Genomic DNA, 21,189 nt, shown 5'->3' with positions numbered 1-21,189 from the left:
TTAAAAAGTACTTAAAAATTTAAACTAAGCCTAAAATAGCTTAAATTTTAAAGTTAGCTTTATTTTATCTCCTAAGTGCGCAAACACCTCTAACTAGGTCACGACGAGGTTCAATCCAATTAGAAGGCGCCAAAAAAAGGGTATATAATTCTTCCCTAAATTAAGTGGTAATAGAAGTCCTAACAATGCTTCGTATTATAAATCGCAATGTTATAAATACAGCATCTATGAGAGGTCTAACTCTATATATCTAGCCTCTTTATTTTCTTTTTTTCCTTATTACTATTAACCTCTATAAGAGGGCTTAATTCCAGAGCTTTTACTCTTAGCTACCCCTGCTAATAGCCCTAATAGGCTAGGTAGTTTAACTTTACCTTATAGTTAATATAATTAATCTTATAATTAATATATTCCCTTTATAATTTAGGTTATTATAGATTATGCTTATTTCTAGCTTAGTAATACCTCTTTACTTAATTATTATAGCTATAGGTATTAAATAATTTATTATAAATATATTCTTATTACTCCCTTTAACTTATATATCTCTTTTAATTTAGCTATAATCCATAAAGTTAAGTAAAATAGCTATTAATAAGGGCTATATTAAGGAGGAAAGTCTATATAAGTGCCTACTATGCATTATAGCGTAAGGGATAATTATACTTATAATAAGACCTTAGTTAATTACTATAGTTAATATAATTTATTTAGTCATTATAAGTAGTAGCTACTATTAATATATTAATCTCTTTAGTAGCTTTATTACTAAAAAAACGCTATATTAGCTTAGCTTTTAACTTTTATAATAATAGCTTTTTCTTCTACTAGATAATATACTTATTATTAGCGCCAGTAAATATAGTAATTAAAAATAATATAAGCTTATTATTTTTCTAAGTAATTTAATTAACCTATAGATATAAAATAAAGATAAATTAATAGGGATTTCTTAGCTAAAAGTATCTAAAGTTAATACCTAGTTATTAGGAGTTAAGATCGCCTTAATAATATTAAATTATATATTTTTTTAACCTTACTATTATTATTCTTATTATCTACTAGTTCCTAGTTAATACCGCTATTTATATAAGCTATGCCTATAGCATTAAAGCCATAGCTACAGAGGTTATAGAAGAGGGGAGATAATAAGAAAAGGTTATCTATAAATATATAATATATTACTTCTAGTAGCATATTTATAAGAGCAATAATAATAGCCTAAGTTAAATTTAGTATAAAAGACTTATCTTTTATACTAGGGGCTTTAGCTATAATTTTTCTTTACTTACTTAGCTAACCTTATAATAATAACTTCTATATTAAAATTTTATTGCTAATAACACTATATAGTTTCTCTTAATATACTAAATCTATTAAAAAAAGAAGCTATATTAGGTGATAACCTATATCTTAAAGCCCACAGGGTTAGGCTTACTTTTAATAACTATTATATTATTGCTTTTACCGATATAATAGATTATATACTTATTAACGGCAAGGTAAGACCTAGGCTAGAATATCTATATAGATACGGCTTATATATAATTAGGCCACTCTTTAACGCATTAAAATACCTTTAAAATAAATATAATTTTATTATATTTAATATAGTCAAAGAGATAAAAGTACCTATAAATAAGCTAAAACTTATTATATAAGATAAACTTAATAAATAAATGCATAAGATATTAATTACCGGGCTTAGAGGGTTTCTAATAGCTTTATATTATCTTTTTTTTATATATACCTATATAAATTAGCGCACTAATTATTATTAATACCTCTAAGACTATTAGTCCTTCCTATTTATATAGTTTTAAAGTCTACTCTATTAAGGCATTCCAGCTATTAATAACGCTATTTTCTTTAAGCCACGTAATCTAGGAATTTATATAAGATACCTATTTCTTAATAAGTAATATAGGTAGAAAAAGCTGGAATAGTTATAGAGGCGTTAGAGGCAGTGTGTTAATATAAAAAGAGCGTGTTTCTATATAGAAAGGCTTAAAGTTAGTGCCTCGATCATTTTTAGCCGGAAAATCAACGGCGCGCGTAGGGTGACTATGCTCCTCCCTAATAAAGCTCCTATTATTATAGGGGTTAATGACCTATATCTCTTCTAGAATCAGAGGGGAAGTCATTGATGAAATCAAAATAATTTAATGGTGTTTAAGGTGGGAAATAGCATTAATTTCTTATCAGATTAAACCTTTTATACCCCTCACGTACTTCCGAGGTGCCCGTGATCATATGGGGCGAGGTATGCCTTGGAGGTGCTTGCGCACTTAGGAGATAATACTTAAATGGCCAACCGTCATCGTTACATTCAACAGCATGGACAAAGGACAGGAGCGAGAAGCGTTGAAACATTGGCCGCGATTTAAAATGTGGGGAAACTTCGACGATACCAGGCGATATTTGTGAGCCTAGTAGGGTGTCGTGCACTCTCATGATGAACGCTAGAGGAGATGATTGCATCTAAATGAGGACGAGAAAGACGAGAATGGGCGTTGGAGGTGCAGGCAGGCCTACATTCGGTGAATGCCGAGTGGTTGAACAAGAAGAATAGGGGACGACTTTCGGAGTCAGAACATAAGGGGGCGTGTTCGAGCGAAGCATAGTAGGCAATAGTGTCGCGAGTGGTGGAGCAGATGTAGGAGCATCTCGGAGGCTTCTCATGACGACCCGACTTACGTCATTGAAAAGCGGGCTGTTTTGCCCCACCACACTTGCGGCCTTCACTGGTTCTGCTATCCCGAGGCTTATTCTCACTAGTTCGTGGACGAAAATCGTGTAATTAAAGGCACACTTAAGAGGACGCGACGGCGTGCATGAGCCTAGTTTTATCGTATTTTATCAAAAGAGAAGGAAGTCTTAGTATAAGAGGCAGGGTTACACGGGTAGCTGCTGGTATACTTCCACTTACGCGAATTTAACCCAACTATGACTCTTTAAGTCATATTGTAAGTTCCCGGGTGGCAGGAAATCGCATGCATTTCCCGTTTGTGAGGTTACACGGCAGCTGCATCGTAGACCGTCTCATCATGACGTTTGGCCTAGATCTGTCCGCCGAGTCCGCTGTGTTTCTTTCTCTCTGACCCCTTGCAGCAGTCAAAAGTCTATATACATCTTAAAATATAAAAGATTGGGGGGTCGGCAAAGCTGTGGCCACACCACTCCTGACACCGAGTCTCAATTCTAGCACTCTCCACGACCTCCTGCGCTAAAGACCATTACAGATTTTCGCCATCATGAAGTTCCTCTCCTTCCTTGCTATGGCCCTTGGCTTTATGGCCGTTGCTGCCAGCGAAGACAGTGAGTTTACCCGGATAGATATGAGTTTTGCTGGTTAACCGATAGACGGCGGACTTGACTGACAGGTGAGATAGAGTATGTATTTGAAAGACTGGACAAGAATGACGCAGTAAGTTGGCTGCTTCTGAGACGTGGATTCAAACCTTGAGCCTCAAACTCACGCTCTTCAGCTGCTCCTGGTCGTCGATCTCCAGGTTGGCCTCTATAGCGTGGCTCGGGACTTTGACCCGACGCTCTACCGCGACCAGATGCTCGCTCACGCCGCCCTGGGCAAGGTCTTCAATCTGCCCGTGATTCTGACGACGTCCGCCGAGAGTGGTCCTAATGGCCCTCTGCCTAAGGAGATCCTTGAGATGCACCCCGATGCGCCACTTGTGCAGCGTCAGGGAGAGGTCAACGCCTGGGACAACAAGGAGTTCCGAGATGCTATCAAGGCCGCCAACAAGTCTCAAATCATTATGGCCGGTATTACGACTGATGTCTGCACGACCTTCCTGGCACTTTCTCGAGAGGAGGGATATTCCGTCTGGGCCAACGTCGAGGCTTCTGGCACCACCTCCCCTCTTGTCCGCGATATCTCTAATGATCGAATGGCCAAGGCCGGTGTCCACGCGGTCAGCTTCTTCTCCATTGCTTGTGACTTGATGAGAGACTGGCGAAACACTCCCGGCGCCAAAGAGATGATTCCCTGGTTCGACAAATACTTCCCTGTCTGGGGATATATTGCCAGGTCCCACGAGGCAGCCGTCAACAACGGCACCATCCAACCTGGGGAGGAGAGCCTCAACTAGGAACGAAAGAATTTGGAGCGATGGTCGACACCAGATACCTTATGGAAAGCTGATGGGCCCAGAGAGGCGTAGGAGGCCTGAAGATAATTATTACACCCTGACGCTACTAGAACGAATCGCCGGAGGCATTCATGATATTAAATACATGTCTTTCGGTGCAGACTCTAGATTCCTCCCTCATGTCCTGTTGAACCTTTTGTCCTTGTCGTGTTGTTATTTTCTCCCTCTACTCTAGTAAAAACGCTCGGAACGGCGCTATTTGGGATTCAAGGTTACAAGCCTTCAATCAGAGGTGGTATCGATCCGGGGCTTTATGGTCTGTTTTCCAGCCCCACCCCGAGCAGCGATGATATCTTGGATGTGAGGGAAAGCTTTATTGGGGTTAAATTGAACGGTTCTTCGGCCTGTTGGATCTTTGGCAGCGAGCTTTGCTTTCAGGATAGCGTATTCTTGCCTCAATCGCATAATCTCGCTGTGATTGAGGCCGATCTCCTCGCCTGCCTTCTTACTGATGGTTTGAACGTCCTGAGCGATGAGATTTAACTGCTGATTAACGTGTTCTAGTTGGTTTTTGATATCGCCGTTGCAATGAGGCGTGTTCCACAGTCCGTCGTGTCGCAGGTACTGATCAAATGAGCGCTTGATTTTCTATCTAAAGAAGTGACGAGAGTCGGTGTCTTATACCTGGGTTTGGTCTGCCGATCTCATAGGCAGCAGGCTATTGCCTGATGCTAGTTATATGGTGTAACGTTCACGCTGACCGTGAAGCTATTCACGATGGTTGTGATTCTTGCCCTTGACATGTCTCACTCGCTTGTCATATATGTTATCAAGTTTATACCATACACCAAGTTTCAGCTCCTATATCGGCACCTTCGTCCCTTTGACCACATCAAGATTGATAAGACAGAGCCTCTAGCGAAAGTTTTCCAAGGTGCCAATGAGTGGTCTGAGCACATACAAGCAGTGTCTTTATAGATCTTCACCCCAAGATTTCCCTCGCTATGGATAAGTATATGGTCCGCTTTACGGGCAAGTCCGATAAGACAACGACCGTCAAAGGCAAGCCCATTCCCGTGGGCTTTAAAATCTGGGTTATTGCCCAGCAGGGCTTCGTTATCTATTGGCTATGGCATATCTAAGACTCAGAGCACGTCGTCGTATCCGTTGAAATCACACCACAGAAGTCATCGACGCAAGGTCGGCCAAGCAAGCAACGTAGGGGGGCCCGGTGTGACGGCCTAAAAGATCCCCTAACACATAATAAGGACTAACCTATATTCGGTTCCAAAAACTGCCACAATGGCGGCCAGGGGGTTCCCCAGTAGAGTTTAGTAGTAGGTATACGGTATTTACCTATCGGGCTGGATATTTAGCCGTTAAGTCCCTTGGCTTTGCAACTCAATGAGTGTTTGATGTATTTTAGACACTCGGTAGGTCAATTCATCCGTTCCTTTTGGACCATTTTCCTCTTATGTATACATCACTACGTGACTTGACAACGCGAGCCCAACTGCCTAAACGTCTTCTCCCTTTCATTCTCTTAATCAGTCGCCGGAGAGGGTGCTAAAGGCGCACCACCAGTTAGTTCTTCGTTTCCAACTTCGACCATCTCGACCCTAAGCTCACTGCGAATGCAACACCAGCAGCAGCAATGACGAGGGCGAACGCAACCTTTAGTCCATCCATATAACTTCGAAGGACCAATAGTATTACGTTTTCATCGAAAACATGCCGGATTTCAGTTGCACCGGTTTGGACGAGCTGTGACTGTGAGACCTGAGGTGCCATCTCGCGCATCTGCTTAAGCATGGTTTGGAGGAAACTGGTTTGGGCCACAGCTACAAGAGTCAATATATGCATTTGTAAGGGATGTGAAGAGTACTGAGAGATATAGAAACTACGCGTAATATCCTGCGTTTGTCGCAATACGCGATTTCGGTGCTGGGACTCGGCACTCTCGTTTCTAGAACATATTTAAGGAACATAGCTGACCGACATGAACTTACCGATGAGGAAGGCACCTCCTATAGTTTGGAAGACTTGGAGATTTTTTAGTTGTTGTTGAGTTCGATAGTGTGTAAGGTATGGGAGAATGTCAAGACAAGGGTGGATGAAGAGACTTACAGAGTAGGATGGCTGTCTTAGAAGCCAGGTCCAACTCTCTCGATGTTCCCTGGGTGCCAATCATTGGGACTTGTAAGCCGGCACCCCAGGCGAGGCCGGCGAGGACCTGATAGCCAATCCATTTGCCGCTGCCGGTTCCGATATCAAGGGTGTAGATCAAGCCCGCTGCGACTGTCGCAATAGCTGCACTAGCAACCAAAATCGGGGCATAAATTCCAGTGTTGGTGATTGAAGCACCAGACACTATGGTAGCGATGGTGACTGCTATGATGAATGGTAGGTTGCGAACACCAGACATTATTGGTGAGACATTGTGGATGGACTGAAAATAGATGGGAAGATAGTAAATCAAAACGAAAAAGCCGCCGGCGAAGAGGAAAGCATACGAAGACGATATAGAGCGTCCGATCATTGAGGAGGCGAGGTGCAATCATCGACCGCTCGCCCTGGAACAACTCGAGTGCCACAAAGGCCGCAAGCATGAGACCGGAGCCGGCGAAGAGGCCGATGACCACGGAGGAGCTCCAAGGGTGCTGGATGCCTCCGTACTGCAGAGCAAGCAGGAAGGAGATAATGAGCCCATGATGAGTGCCGTCCCAAGAGGGTCCATCTGTAGGAGCTTCTCCCGAAGAGGTGCAGCCGCCGGGATGGCCTGGGGCGGTGTGGAGAAGCAGAACAGTATGATGACGGCCGAGACGCCTCCGATTGGTAAGTTGATGTAGAACACCATCGCCAGCTCACTTGGTCAGTAAATGCACCACCTGGTTCGAAACGTCAGTTACTGTCTGAATACGCCAATATCTGGGTGTTTAGGAGACAAAGACTCAGGCCCAAAAAAAAAAAAAAAAAGGATGAACTCGCCTATCAAGGGTCCTAAAACCGAAGCGATACCATACGACGCCCCTAGAACACCTGTGAGGACTGGGCGCTTCGCCGGACGGGCGCTGAAACCGATGATGATATATGCCCCCGAGGCGATACCAGCGCAGCCGATACCAGCAATAGCGCGACCTACAATCAACGTCACACTATGAGGAGCGACTCCACAGATGAGGGATCCGACTTCGAAGATAAAGATGGAGATCAGGAAGCTAATCTTGAGAGGGAAGTATTTGTACGCCTTCCCCCTATTCAGGCGTTAGTCTGGGACACGAGAAACCACCATTTTAATAAGTAGGGCAGGTTCACTTACAAGTTGATTGGAAGGCAGCACTGCATATAAGGAAGGCAGCACCATACCAAGAGACCTCATCGAGGCGTTGAAATTCATCTGTAATCTTAGGTATCGCTGTAGCAACGATAGTTATGTCCAGAATCACCAAGAATACGCTGAGGAATAGGGCGATGATGATGAACCCTAGATGCAGGCCAGTCGGATACTCATGACCATCGCCGCCGCCGCCGCCATCTCCCTCAGTGGCAGCTTTCTCGTGTGTCGAGTTGCTGATCTGTGCTTCGCTGTCCATATTTATCGACATGCTATTCTTAGGGTTTCTTGTGATGATATCCTCTGTATTTACGGTGGAAGGTGTGTCCGGCGAATCCTGTTTGGGGTCCTTCTCGGCATCGGCCGCGTGCGCGCCACTTGTCGATGGCATGGTGGGGATACTTGTGTAACGTTTGTATGTGATAGGTAACTATAGAAATTACCAGTATAGGGGATGTGATATTCTTGTAGTGATGAGAAAACTGTCGATCTAGAGGCAAACACTGCTGCTTGGAGAATTTTGGACCTAGACGCGGGATGGGGCTCGTCTATATACCACCTACTAATACGTTTTTGAGTTACAGTCTCTTATACCTTACTTCGCAGCCCTATATACGAGCATGTGATGTATGCGACGTTGCGTTCTTGTAGAGGCGCCAGCGCAGACGCGTTAGGGTTGGCACTGGAGTACGCTTATTGGCAGACCAGCATTCGCCGGCGTGTTAAGCTCTACCAATCACGTGCGTAGAAAGGGAGAGCATGTGAAGTGACTCATTTGCCCACCAGCCTTGATTAGGGGCCCAATCGCGATAAAGGGCGGCGGTCATTCCTTAGAAGACATGGAAAGTTCCGAGGATTGAAGGGGGGCAGAGCGGCCGGCACATAAGTATCAGAGGGTGGTGTGGGTCTGGTATCGTACGGATCTGATTACATGAAGAATTCATTATACAGTAGGAAGTTCACATATGGATCAAAATGGTACCGACGGCTGTAAGGGAAGGTAGATGGGCAATTTGGAGCATGCTTTGGGTGAACAAGGATGTGGAAACGGAGCAGGTGCCGATAGAGTCCCCGGACATGGCAGCAGTGATCGTACGGCTACCGGATCGGCTGGTCCTGGAAGTATCGGTCTATGTACCGGGAGGAGATGTCCAGGCTCTGCGAGATACATGTATTAACCTTCGCAAAACCATTACGGACGTCAGACGGGGATCAGGGAGGGCGGTGGATATGGTCATTGCCGGCGACTTCAATCGCCACGACCAACTATGGGGCGGAGACGAGGTATCAGTGGAGAGACAGGGTGAGGCGGATCCAATCATCGATCTGATGAACGACTTTATGCTCAGGAGCCTCCTCCGACGAGGCACGAAAACATGGCAAAGCGGAGACTACGAAACAGCCATTGACCTTATTTTGGCCTCTGAGGAGCTCGCAGACACTGCCATCAAATGCACGATACATTGTCAGGGGCAAGGATCACTACCATCGTGAATAGCTTCATGGTTAGCGTGGACGCTACCATGCGGTACCCTTCTACTAATAAGACCCCTTTGCCAATAAGTAAAAAAAAAGTTTCCCTATATAAAATACCTAATTTTACTTATATAATACTTAGCTAAAATTAAAGTTATTTATATAAAATAAGCTATATCTTATTATAAGTTTTATGCTATTTTATATTATCTTATTTCTTTTTATATTATATATGCAGTTTAGTCGCATAGAACTATTATAAAATTTCTATTAATGCCTCCTCTATAAATGATCCTCGCCTAAGCTTATAGGATTTTTATCTATATTAGCCTTCTATAATTGCCTTAAAAAATGCCTTAAGTGTCTTATATAGAAGATAATATTATTAAAGTAATATTAAATATCATAGATAATAGCCTCTCCTAGAACTAATCTACCTAGAAGTATAGTATCTCTTAGCTAACTCTTTTAGGCTAATTAAGAGGTATACCACTAAAGTCTAAGGTTACCTATCCTACCTAGCTATTATCTAAGTCTTAGGAGTCTAGATTACTTACCTAGATATTAAGATAAAAGGCCTTAGGCTATATTTCTTCTTATAATTAAGTTTATGCTATCGCCGCTACCCTCTTTATAATAATTCTATAGGTCTAAAGGGAAATAAACTAGTTATATTAGTTTATATTTATAGAGGCGATATTAATATTATCTTAAATAAAGTATAAATTATATCTAGTAATATACTTAAAGGTATTAAGTATAACTAAGTTATATTAATAGCTAGGGTAGCTATTATATAAGAAAGTATAATAAATATATTTTATATATTTAAGGGGTCTTTCTTAATTATTATCCTTAAGATATTAATTAAAGTAATTATATAAGTAATTATAAGTAATTATAAAGTAATTATTATAATTACTTAGGTTTTAATAATAATTATATCTTAATTAATAAGTAATAATAAGGTTTTCCTTAGTTATATAATAAATATTTTATTAGGTTATAATATAATATCTCTTCTCTATTAGGTTTTATCTTTAAGGCCTATAAAGCTAATTACTTAACTTTTTTTTTATTTATTAAAACCTTTTTTTTTAAATATTTTAATAATACTAATAATATATTAAAAGTAAAATCTTAATTTATTATATATTATTATTAATTATTTAAATTAATTAAAAGAAATAAGTTTTAAAGATATATCTTATTTATATTATATCTAAAAGTAGTTATAATATAAGATACTTAAGGGTATATCTTATTATTTAAAGTATATTTATTAAGGTTATGCTTATAATAATTTAAGAGTATTAATTTCTATTAATAAATATAATTTTAGCTTAATATTTTTCTTTTTATTAATTTATTTAATAATATCTTACCTTATAGCTAAGAAGTAATATTTTAAGCTTAAAGAGAAGAGAGCTAAGGAGGCATTAATTACTTTATAATAATACGTAAATAAGTAGTTTTCCCGCCTAATATATCTATATTACTAAAAGAAATAAATCTATAAGTAAGGTATAGAAATAATATATTAGGGTTTAAACTTATTAGATAAGTTAAATAAGGCTAAGAGGATAAAATTAGAGGTTATAATAGCTATATAGCTGGTAGGTACTATAAATACTATTAATTAAAATATTATTATTATTTTTTCTTTTAATATTATTAGTAAAAGTCTTTTAAAAAGTATTATATATTAGTAAGGTATTTTAGAGGTTTTAATATATTTTCTAAGTCTAGGTAGTCTTTTTATTTAATAAAATATATTATTTTAGTATTAATTTTATTTATATTAAAGATATTTTTTATAATATATTCTTCTAGTTTATTAACTTTAGCTTTTAATATATTATTAGTTTAAATAATTATAATATTAGCTAATTTAAGTAATAAAATATAAAAGATTAAATAGAGCTTAACGTTAAGGGGTAAATTTAATTTATGATTATAGTTTAAGATTTTTTACTTAATTTTATAAGGTCTAATATATTTATAGTTAAGTTTTTTATTTTATTATTTTATTTTAATATTTTTTATTATAAATAAGACTATATCTCCCTTTAAGAAGATTAATCTCTTAATTTTTTTCTTATTAATATAATTTATTATCTTATTCTTAATAAATTTAAGTTTTATTTTTATTTCTTTATATAGGTTTTTTAACTAATTACTAATAAGGATTACTTTAAGATTAATAATAATATCTTATATTTAATAATATATATCTAATATAAATCTAAAATTAATATAAATTAATATAATTTTTATACTTTTATTTATAGCTATATTATAAGCTAATTATATAGCTAATAGCTTTTTAACTTAATTAGTTTATTTATAATTAATATAATATTAAAAGTATTATTTTAATATTTAATTTATATATTTAATATATTTATATATCTCTTTATAATATATAATAAAGAGTTTATAATTAATTCTTAAGTATCTTATAAGGCTTTATTAAAATTTTAAAGTAAATAATAATCCTTAATTTATAATAATTTTAAGTAATATATTATATATATTAGTAATATCAAAATAAAAAAGATAAGTAAATTCTTTAGTTATTATTAATTCTTTATAAGGTATAAAATAAGAAAACTTTATAAATCTATGTATAATAATAAAAATATTATTATAAAAGTTCTTAGTAGTTAATTTTTTTAATAGGGGTAATTTAATAATAAAATCTATAATAATAGAGTTTTATAATTATTATAAAATTAGGAGTAATTATAGTTTTTTATAGGGTTTATAATATTATACCTTAGTTCTTATATATAAGTTATATTATTAAATAATTATTAAAATAATTTATTTTATATTAAGAAATATATATATTATTTTAATTTATTTTAAGGTTTTATTAATTCCTTAGTATTTATATAGCTAGTAATTATAGATTTTATATATAAGTTTATAATATAATTTATCTAAGACTTATTATTTTTTTAATTTTTTATTATCTAAGAGTTACTTATTATATTCTAAGTTATTATTAAAATTACTATTAAAATTACTATTATTTATATATTTATATAAGCTAAGATATATATATTATATATTTAACTAGATAAGTTTAATTAATTAAACCTATAGACTTCTATCTGCCGCTAAGTCTAGCACTAAGCCCTAGCGCTAATACTTTTTAGGTTTAAACTCTGATGCCAACTCTAAGAACTAATCCCTCTAAAACCTATAACGCTAATAACCTCTATTTCTTAATATTACGCCTATAGCTATATAGCTAGATCCTAGCTAGCTATAAGACTTCTTTAATCTTTTTATTTAGTATTATAGAAGGTATTAATACTAATAATAAGAGTTATAAGCTATGCCTTATATAGATATATATTATTATTATTTTTTAAGCTATTAAGAAAACTAATTTCTTTCTAGGTAAAATATTTATATTTTTTTAGTTTTTTTTTAAGGGCCTTTAATAAAAAAAGTACTTTTTTAATAAAATTAAATTAATTATTTATATTTTAACTAGGTAAAAAAAGGCTAAGTAAAAAAAGAAAAAGGTTATAGCTAAAGATCACGAGTTTAACTTAAACCTTTTATTTAATAGGCTATATACCTACCGTAATACTTTAAATAGCTTTATATAATATTATCTCTTATAGCTTATTATAAGTGCTTTTTATGCCCTTGCGAAGCTTATAAACCTCTTTAGTAAGGTTATCTTAGTTATATAAAAAGATATATTAATAAGTATTAGCCATACTATTTTAATTTATTAATTAAAGGTCTTTATAAAAAGCTATTATAATCTTATTAATATATTATTAATTAATTAGTTAATTATAGATTAATTAACTAGTTAGTTATAGTTATTATTAGTTATAATTAAAACTCTTTTTATAAGGATAATAAAAGTATAATTCTTTAAGATTTTAATCTCTTTAAGTAATTAAGAATTATAAAGATACTTAAAAGGTTAATATTAGAGGGGAGTTATTATAGAAAGGGGTTAGACTTTAATTACTTTAGTTAATTAAGATATAAGCTATTTATTATAAATAGAGCTAGTTTTAGCATATTATTAAAGCTATTAATAATTATATAGATAAACCTTATTAATTTAAGCCTATTAAGACCTTAGGCTTTTAGTATAGAGCCTTTATTATTAAAATTACTAAGATATTAATTAAGATATTTTAATCCCTATTTTAAGTAATATAAAGTAATAAAATAAATTATATTTTAAGATTTATTTTAAGAATATATTATTATATTTTATTATATAAGTATTTTTATTAATTTAATATAATATCTTTATAACCCTTAATTATTTATAAATTAATAATTCTTATATTAGTAATTAGGTTTTTTTATAATATTTTTTATATTAATATATTTTTCTTTATATTTTACTTTTAAGGTTATAATTATTATAATATTATTATATAACTTTAATTATCTCTTTTAGGTTATTATAATATATAACTTAATAATAATAATAATTAAAAATAATTTAAAATATTTTATTAAGGATAGAGATCTTTTCTTTATAGGTCTAAACTCTATTATTTTATTATTAATATCCTTATATATAATAAATACAATCTATAACTAGTTATTTATATCTCTTAATAAGTATAAAGTATTTTAATAAGGGTATTAACTTCTATATTTACTTAATAAATTTTTATCTAAGATATCCCTCTAGGGTAAGGTATAATAATTATTTTTTAACTTTAATTTTTCTAATATCTAGGTTAAGTTATTAGCTAATAATATTAACTTAGCTATTTTTTAATCCCTTAATTAAATAATAATATAATTAAATTCTAAGAGGTATTTAATATATTATAATTATTATTCGCTAAGTTATTATATGTTAATATAATAAGAGATATTCTTATAATTTCTATATACCTTAATCTAATATTTACTCCTAAGGAGGTAATATTAAAACTCCTTAAAAGTATTAATAATTATAAGGAATTCTTTATTATAAATAAAATAATTAAATTCTATTTTTTATAGCTTATAAAAATAAAATATAATTAGGTATAAAAGTCTTTTATTATCTTATTATTTAATTTAAGCGCCTAAGGCAAAGTCTAAGGCATTTATTTTAAGTTTAATTTATTAAGATAAGTTAAATATCTTAAGTATTAATTTACTTAAAATAAGTCTTTTAATATTATTAAAGGCTTACTTTATTTATATTCTTATTATAAAGGTTATATTTTTCTTTATAAATTCTATTAATAATATAACCATTTTTTTAAATACTTTAAGAAATTTATAATAATAATTAATAAAACTAAAAAAGGCTTATATTTCCTTAATATTAATTAATTCTTTTTAGTCCTTAATTATTAAGATTTTTTTAAGATTTATATATATTTTATAATAAGAGCTAATATATCTAAGGAATTTTACTTTAAAGGCATAGAATTTAGTTTTTATAGCTTTTATTAATAACTTTATATCTTATAATATTTATAATACCTTATAGATATATTTTATATATTTTTTTTTTATTTTAGAGAAAATAAAAATATTATCTAGCTAATATATAATAAATATATCTAAGTATTCTTATAATATATTATTAATTATTTATTAAAATATAATAAGTATATTAATAAGTCTAAAAGGTATAATAAGGTATTTAAATAATTTATACTTAGTATACAAAGCGGTTTTTTATTTATATCTTTCCATAATTTAAATAAAGTTATAAGCTTCTTTAAGGTTAAATATAATAAAATATTTTATTTTAAAAAATTAATCTTTTAACTTATTAATAAAAGGTAATAATATATAATCTTTAATTATAATAGTATTAAATATTTTAAAGTTAATATAAAATTAAAGCTTTTTATTTTTCTTTAAAATAAATATAATAAGGTATTTAATAAATAACTTATTTTCCTTAATATATCCTTTTTATATTATATCTTTAATATATTCTTTTAATATTAATAATTATATTTTATTAAGTAAGTAGAGTTTATTAAAGCTAAGTTACTTCTTATTAATAAACTTAATTTCTAGGTTATAATATATATATTTAAGTAAGCCTATTTTAAGTTCTTTTATAAAGAGTTTCTTATAGATATAATACTTTTATAATATATTTTTAAGTTATTTTTTCTCTTCTAGGTTATTATATATTTTCTTTAATTATTCTAGGTTTTCTTTTTAATTTATAAAATTATTATATAATTTATATAATTATCCTTTATTATTATTATTTCTATCTATTATAATATTTATATCTTATCCTTATAAGTAAATAGGTATCTTATATTTACTTTTACGTAATTTTTTTATTTTCTTTAATAAAAATTTAAGATCTTATATTATATCTTAAGTTATTATTTATTATAAGGGGTATTTTATTATTAAAAAAAAGCACCTAGCTAATCCTCTAATTAAAATATAAGTTATATTATTATAACTATAAGTACCTAAGCATAAGGTTATATTACTTATTTAATATAATATTAAATAATATCTCTTCGTTCTTTCTTTTAATAAAAACCTTAAGGTAATTAATCTTAGAGATAATAATTCTATTATTATAATTAAAAGAGGTTCCTTCTAGGTTAATAATTAAATAAGGTATTTATTTATATCTTTATAATAATTTAAGTTTATTTATTATTATTAGATTAAAGTAATTTTATTTAGCTTTATTATTTATTAAAGTATTTAATTAATATCTCTTAATTTATATTTTTAATTCTAAGTATTATTACTTATATATTTTATTTATAAAATAAAAGACTTTTTATAGTAATATATTCTTATATATATTTATTTATTACCTTATATTAAATAAGATATTTAGTTTTTTAATATTATTATAATATAGCTATAATAATTATATTTATATTTATTATTTATATAGGCTTTATAATTATAATTATATTTTAGGCTATTTTATTATTATTAATAGCCTTTTTTTATTATTTTGTCTTTTTTATATTAAATATTACTAAGTTTTTTTATTTTTTTTAATTAATTTATTTTTATTAATCTTTAATTTTATAAGTAATTTATTTTATTTCTTAAATAATATAATAGAGTTTTAATAAGTATTATATTATAGTAATACTAATAGATTTATATTAATAAAATACTTAGTATCTTTTTATTTTATATTATAAGTAAGGTTTATTATTTAATTAGTAAAATAATATAATAAAGAAATATTTTTATTTTTATTTCTATTTTTAGTATTTATTATATTAATAATATTAATATAATATCTATAAGATATTAATATATTTTTTATATATTAAGTATATTTATATATTATCTTATAGGTTAAATAATACTTTAAGGTATCTAAGGTTCTTTATTAATTCCCTATAATATACTTTAATATAAATCTCTTATTTATTTATTATCTTTATATATTCTTATATTATTTAGATATATTATTCCTTTAGGTTATTTTAATATTATTTATTATTTTTATTATAAAGCTAAGAGTAATTCTCTTTATATAGATCTTTATTAGTCTTTTATTACTTTTATTATTATATTTAAGCTTTATATAATTCTTTCTCTAGTATTGTTTTTTATATTTTTACTTAACTTAATAGGTATTATTATTAATTAATTTATTAAGTTATCTTAGCTATTAGGGCTTATTATTTTATTTTTATCTTTATTATTTATAGGTTTTATTATATTCTTATAATACCTTAAGTTAATGCTATAGGTATAGGCTATAATTATATTATACGGGGTTATTATATTTATAGTCCCTTTTATATATAATAAAAGGCATATAAGGGGATATATTATTATATCTTATAAGCTAATTTTTATAATTAAAACCTTTTATTATAGCTTCTTTAAAGTTAATTTATTTAGCTAATATTAAGGGTAATTATTACTTTTATTTTATTAATATTATTAAGGTTATTACTACTAGTTTTATAAGTTAATTATTAGCTTATTTAAGTATAGTAATTATTTATTGCGGTAAAGTAATTATAATCTCTTTTACTTAATTTAATTTTAATAAAGGTTTTTATTTATATAAGTTAATAAGATATAATTAATAAGCCTTTAGAAGTTTAATAAGCTTATAAAGTTATTTCTTTATAATATTATTAATTATATACTTACCTTTTATTTATTATTTTATTAAGTAAGTAGCCTAATAAGATATTATAACCTCTCTTAATTAAAGTCTTATTTTATTATATCTCTAATATATTATCCTAAGTATTTTAGTAATATAAATAACTATCTAGGGGTTATTATCTTAGTTAATTATATTTTAGTGTTTCTTATCTTTAAGAAGTTACTAAGGGTTCCTTAGCTTATAATATCTTTCTTAAATATCTCTAGTCTTCTTATAATATTTATTTACTTTATGCCCTTTTTTATAATAATAATAATATTTAATACTATGGGGGTTTTATTAAATAGCCCTTAATTCTATAAGGCCTAGATTTATATTATATAAGATCTCTCCTCGCGGTAATTATTATTCTTTGCAGTTATTTTTTTATTATTAGTATTAATTTAAGAAATAAGAATTAAAACTTATTTTTCTTAGCTTATTTTATTTTAATAGCTTTTTTTTATATTTTTTATATTATTATTTATTAATCTTAATAATTATAGTAATATAATTATTAAGGTTATTAGGCTTATTAGCCTTATAGAGTTTATCTTTAATTTTAGGCTTTAATTCTTTATAAAAGATTTTTATAAGAGATCTATCTTTAAATTTTATCTTAGAGGTAAGTTATTTAAATTAGGCTATATAAATAATATATAACTTATTCTAAGTAAGCTTAAATAGTTATATAGCGGCTTATTATTTTTATTAATAAATCTAAATATATCTTTAATTATAATCTTAAAGTTTTCTTAGTCTAAAAAGATATTAATAATATCTTAGTCTTAGTTAGTTTCTTTATTTAATAAGAAGTCTCTTATAATAGGTTTTATTTATATTATAATAATACCTTCTAAGAGTTATCTTATAAATAAGGCCTATGCTTTATCGCTAAATAATTTATTTAAAAAAAATATAAAATACCTCTTATAGTAAGTAAAAAAAAAAATAATATCCTTAATATCCTTATTAAAAGGTATTAATTTAAGGGGTTTAATATCTTTACTAATATCTCTTATAAGTATAGCTAGTAAGGGTATTATTTATTATAATAATTATTAATTAACCTAAGTTTAAAATTAGTTTATAAGAGCTTATAGCTATTAAACCTTAGTAATTATTTTAATAATACTTAATAATATATTATAAGCTAAGGGCTAATTAATAAAAGTATTATTTAATATATTAAGAATAATATAATATTATTTAAAGAAATATAAATAATCCTTTAAATAATAGTTATTAATATATAATAATTATATAAGTCTTAAGGGGAATAAACTAATTATATTAATTTATATTAACAAAGGGGATATTAATATTATCTTACATAAGATATAAGTTATATCTAATAATATACTTAAAAGTATTAAGTATAATTAAGTTATATTAAAAATTAAGGTAACTTTTATATAAGAGAATATAATAAGTATATTTTATATATTTAAGGAGTCTTTCTTAATTATTATCCCTAGGGCATTAATTAGAGTAATTATATAAGTAATTATAAGTAATTATAAAATAATTATTATAATTACTTATATTTTTATAGTAATTATATCTTAATTAGTAAGTAATAATAAGGTCTTCCTTAGTTATATAATAGGTATTTTATTAGGTTATAATAAAGATATTATTATTAACTTAAAAGTAATCCTTATTAATAATTAGCTTAAAAACTTATATAAAGAAATATAAATAAAACTTAAATTTATTAAAAATAAAATAATAATTTATATTAATAAAAAAAGAATTAAGAGATTAATTTTCTTAGAGGGAGATATAATTTATCTTATAATAAAAAATATTAAAATAAAATAATAAAATAAAAAACTTAATTATAAATATATTAGATTTTATAAAGTTAAATAAAAAATCTTAAAATATAATTATAAATTAGATTTATTACCTAAGGTTAAGCTTTATTTAATCTTTTATATTTTATTACATAAATTAATATAAAATATTATTTAAGTTAAGATAAGTAATAAGCCTAATATAAAAATTAATAAATTAAAAGAATATATTATTAAAATAATCCTTAATATAAATAAACTTAATAATAAAATAATATATTTTATTAAATAAAAAGACTACCTAGACTTAGAAAATATATAAGAATTACCTAAATATCTTATAGGTATATAATACCTTTTAAAGAATTTTTATTAATAATAATAAAACTAAGGTTATTTAAACTTAGGGCAAATTAATTAATAACCTTTAAAAGGGCTATTTACTTATAGCTCGCTTATTACTTATTACTTAGCTATAAGTACCTCCTCTTAGGAATAAATCTTATTTTTTTTATTTAATTCTTATATCTTATAAAAAAAAAAGCTAAGAGCCTTATTTATAAAGTAAATAATATTACTAATAAAGATAAGCTAAATAAGCTAAGGTCTTTTATAACTTATTTTATATTTTTTTTATATTTATATTTACTTTGCGCTAAGTATTAAGGTTCTTAGAGACTAAGGAAGAAAAATATTAGATATATAAGATTAATTATTATAAAAGAAATAATATATAAAAAGATAATATATTAGTAGTATTATAAGAATGGCCTTAATAAATATATTCTTAATATTAAGTAAAACCTATTATTATTTAATAAACCTTTTTTACTTAAAAATATAAAAAATAAAATATAATATTAAAACCCTTAGTATTAAAATAAAAAGCTAAAAAGAAATATTATATAGATTTTTTTAATTTTAAAATATAACTTAATATCTTATTAATAAAAGAATTTTAAGAAATTAAGTTAATTATATATAAATAATAGGCTATAAATATAGCCTTAAGAATAAGATTAATAAAAGAGGGACCTTATATTATAACCTAAGATAACTTAATAAGTAGTTAGCTTATATAATAATAAAAAGAGAGAATTATATTAATTAATAATAAATTACTTAGCTTACTTAGTAATCCCCGCGATCTATAGATCGCTAAGATTATAAAGTAATCCTTATAATCTAGTAAAATATTATATATATAAAATATACTTATTATATTTTCTTATATATTAGCTACCTTAGCTATTAATATAACTTAGTTATACTTAATACCTTTAAGTATATTACTAGATATAACTTATACCCTATTTAAGATAATACTAGTATCCCCTCTATAAATATAAACTAGTATAACTAGTTTATCCCCCTTAGGACCTCTATGATCGTCATAGGCCGGGCTTCAACTATAATAAAGAATACATTCTATTCCCACTGCAGTATTGTGTTTTGATGCCGTCGCCTATTAATAACTGTGTCTTCTGCTGTTGTAACTGACGGTCTCTCGCGGACTCGTTATCGAAGACAATAATAATTTCATTCCCATCTCAATAAGTTTAACAACTCAATCTACCAGCTAATACGGAGTTGGAGAGACAGTAGCATGTTCATTTGGCCTGGGTTGCCCGTGGACCGTGAACCAAACTTATGATATCTCCAAGTCAAGTGTCAGGCTAGGTGTTCCGACAAACCCAGTAGGCATAGTATACGTAAAGTTCCAAAACTCGAAATCTCGGATCGGTGAATCAGACCCGCCATAGTGTCCACCAAAAGATAAGCCATACGTCATGTTCACATTTCCAGAGACGGCGACCTTGAGGCCTGCTACGTCTTTCCATCCGGAAATTGTACGCTTGCTCTTAAATGTGCCTACGAGAAGAGAGAATATCGAGCCGGAGTGGCCATTCGGGTAGGATAGGGTAAGCTTGCCGGGCTCAACCTTGGTCTCTAGTGCAGTCTCTGTTGGGTAGAGCTGGGGAGAATGTTAACAAGTGAACGGGGTGCCGTGAGAATGGCACTTACTGAGATGAATGAGATTTCGTTGCCAGTATCCCACTGGACCACGGCGGGATTGAATGCCTCTTGGTTTTGAGAAGGGCCGCCGATAGCAATCTCATCAAACGACTCAGCGCCAATGGTAAGCTTGTCAGAGAGCCACGTCGTGATATTGCGGGGAACCTTGTCAAAGGGAGGGTAGTACGCGCTGGCTTGGAAGGTATGCTCGCCGGAGAAGCTCTTCAGTCCTGATAGAACCTTCTTGGGGATCAAGCGCTTGTGGTGGTCTGCAAGGATGGCGAACAGAGGACCCCAGGCATAGTCGGCCATATGAGACATGATTTGAGGCTGGGTATG

General features: G+C 29.3%; 4 protein-coding genes across 4 annotated transcripts; 2 read left to right on the top strand and 2 right to left on the bottom strand.

Moving 5' to 3' along the window:
* Positions 1-3,254: 3,254 nt before the first annotated feature.
* Positions 3,255-4,109, top strand: MRS44_011919 (uncharacterized protein; the record flags this gene model as incomplete). Its single annotated transcript, XM_065619919.1, has 3 exons — positions 3,255-3,318; positions 3,384-3,427; positions 3,489-4,109. 3 exons carry the CDS (start codon positions 3,255-3,257, stop codon positions 4,107-4,109), a joined length of 729 nt encoding a protein of 242 aa, XP_065475991.1.
* A 282-nt stretch (positions 4,110-4,391) lies between these two features.
* On the bottom strand, positions 4,392-7,834 carry MRS44_011918 (uncharacterized protein; the record flags this gene model as incomplete). The annotated part of the gene is made up of 7 exons (XM_065619918.1): positions 4,392-4,757; positions 5,739-5,950; positions 6,119-6,151; positions 6,237-6,558; positions 6,623-6,888; positions 7,128-7,363; positions 7,476-7,834. 7 exons carry the CDS (start codon positions 7,832-7,834, stop codon positions 4,392-4,394), a joined length of 1,794 nt encoding a protein of 597 aa, XP_065475990.1.
* Positions 7,835-8,418: 584 nt separating this feature from the next.
* On the top strand, positions 8,419-8,937 carry MRS44_011917 (uncharacterized protein; the record flags this gene model as incomplete). The annotated part of the gene is made up of 1 exon (XM_065619917.1): positions 8,419-8,937. The coding sequence occupies one exon, from the start codon at positions 8,419-8,421 to the stop codon at positions 8,935-8,937; it is 519 nt and encodes a 172-aa protein (XP_065475989.1).
* Positions 8,938-20,482: 11,545 nt separating this feature from the next.
* Positions 20,483-21,171, bottom strand: MRS44_011916 (uncharacterized protein; the record flags this gene model as incomplete). Its single annotated transcript, XM_065619916.1, has 2 exons — positions 20,483-20,809; positions 20,860-21,171. 2 exons carry the CDS (start codon positions 21,169-21,171, stop codon positions 20,483-20,485), a joined length of 639 nt encoding a protein of 212 aa, XP_065475988.1.
* Between the last annotated feature and the right edge of the window lie 18 nt (positions 21,172-21,189).

The sequence above is a fragment of the Fusarium solani genome (genome assembly GCF_023522795.1).
Source record: "Fusarium solani strain SB1 chromosome Unknown bctg00000007, whole genome shotgun sequence".
In the NCBI taxonomy this organism is placed as follows: domain Eukaryota; kingdom Fungi; phylum Ascomycota; class Sordariomycetes; order Hypocreales; family Nectriaceae; genus Fusarium; species Fusarium solani.
This window is presented reverse-complemented; position numbering and strand designations above follow the sequence as displayed.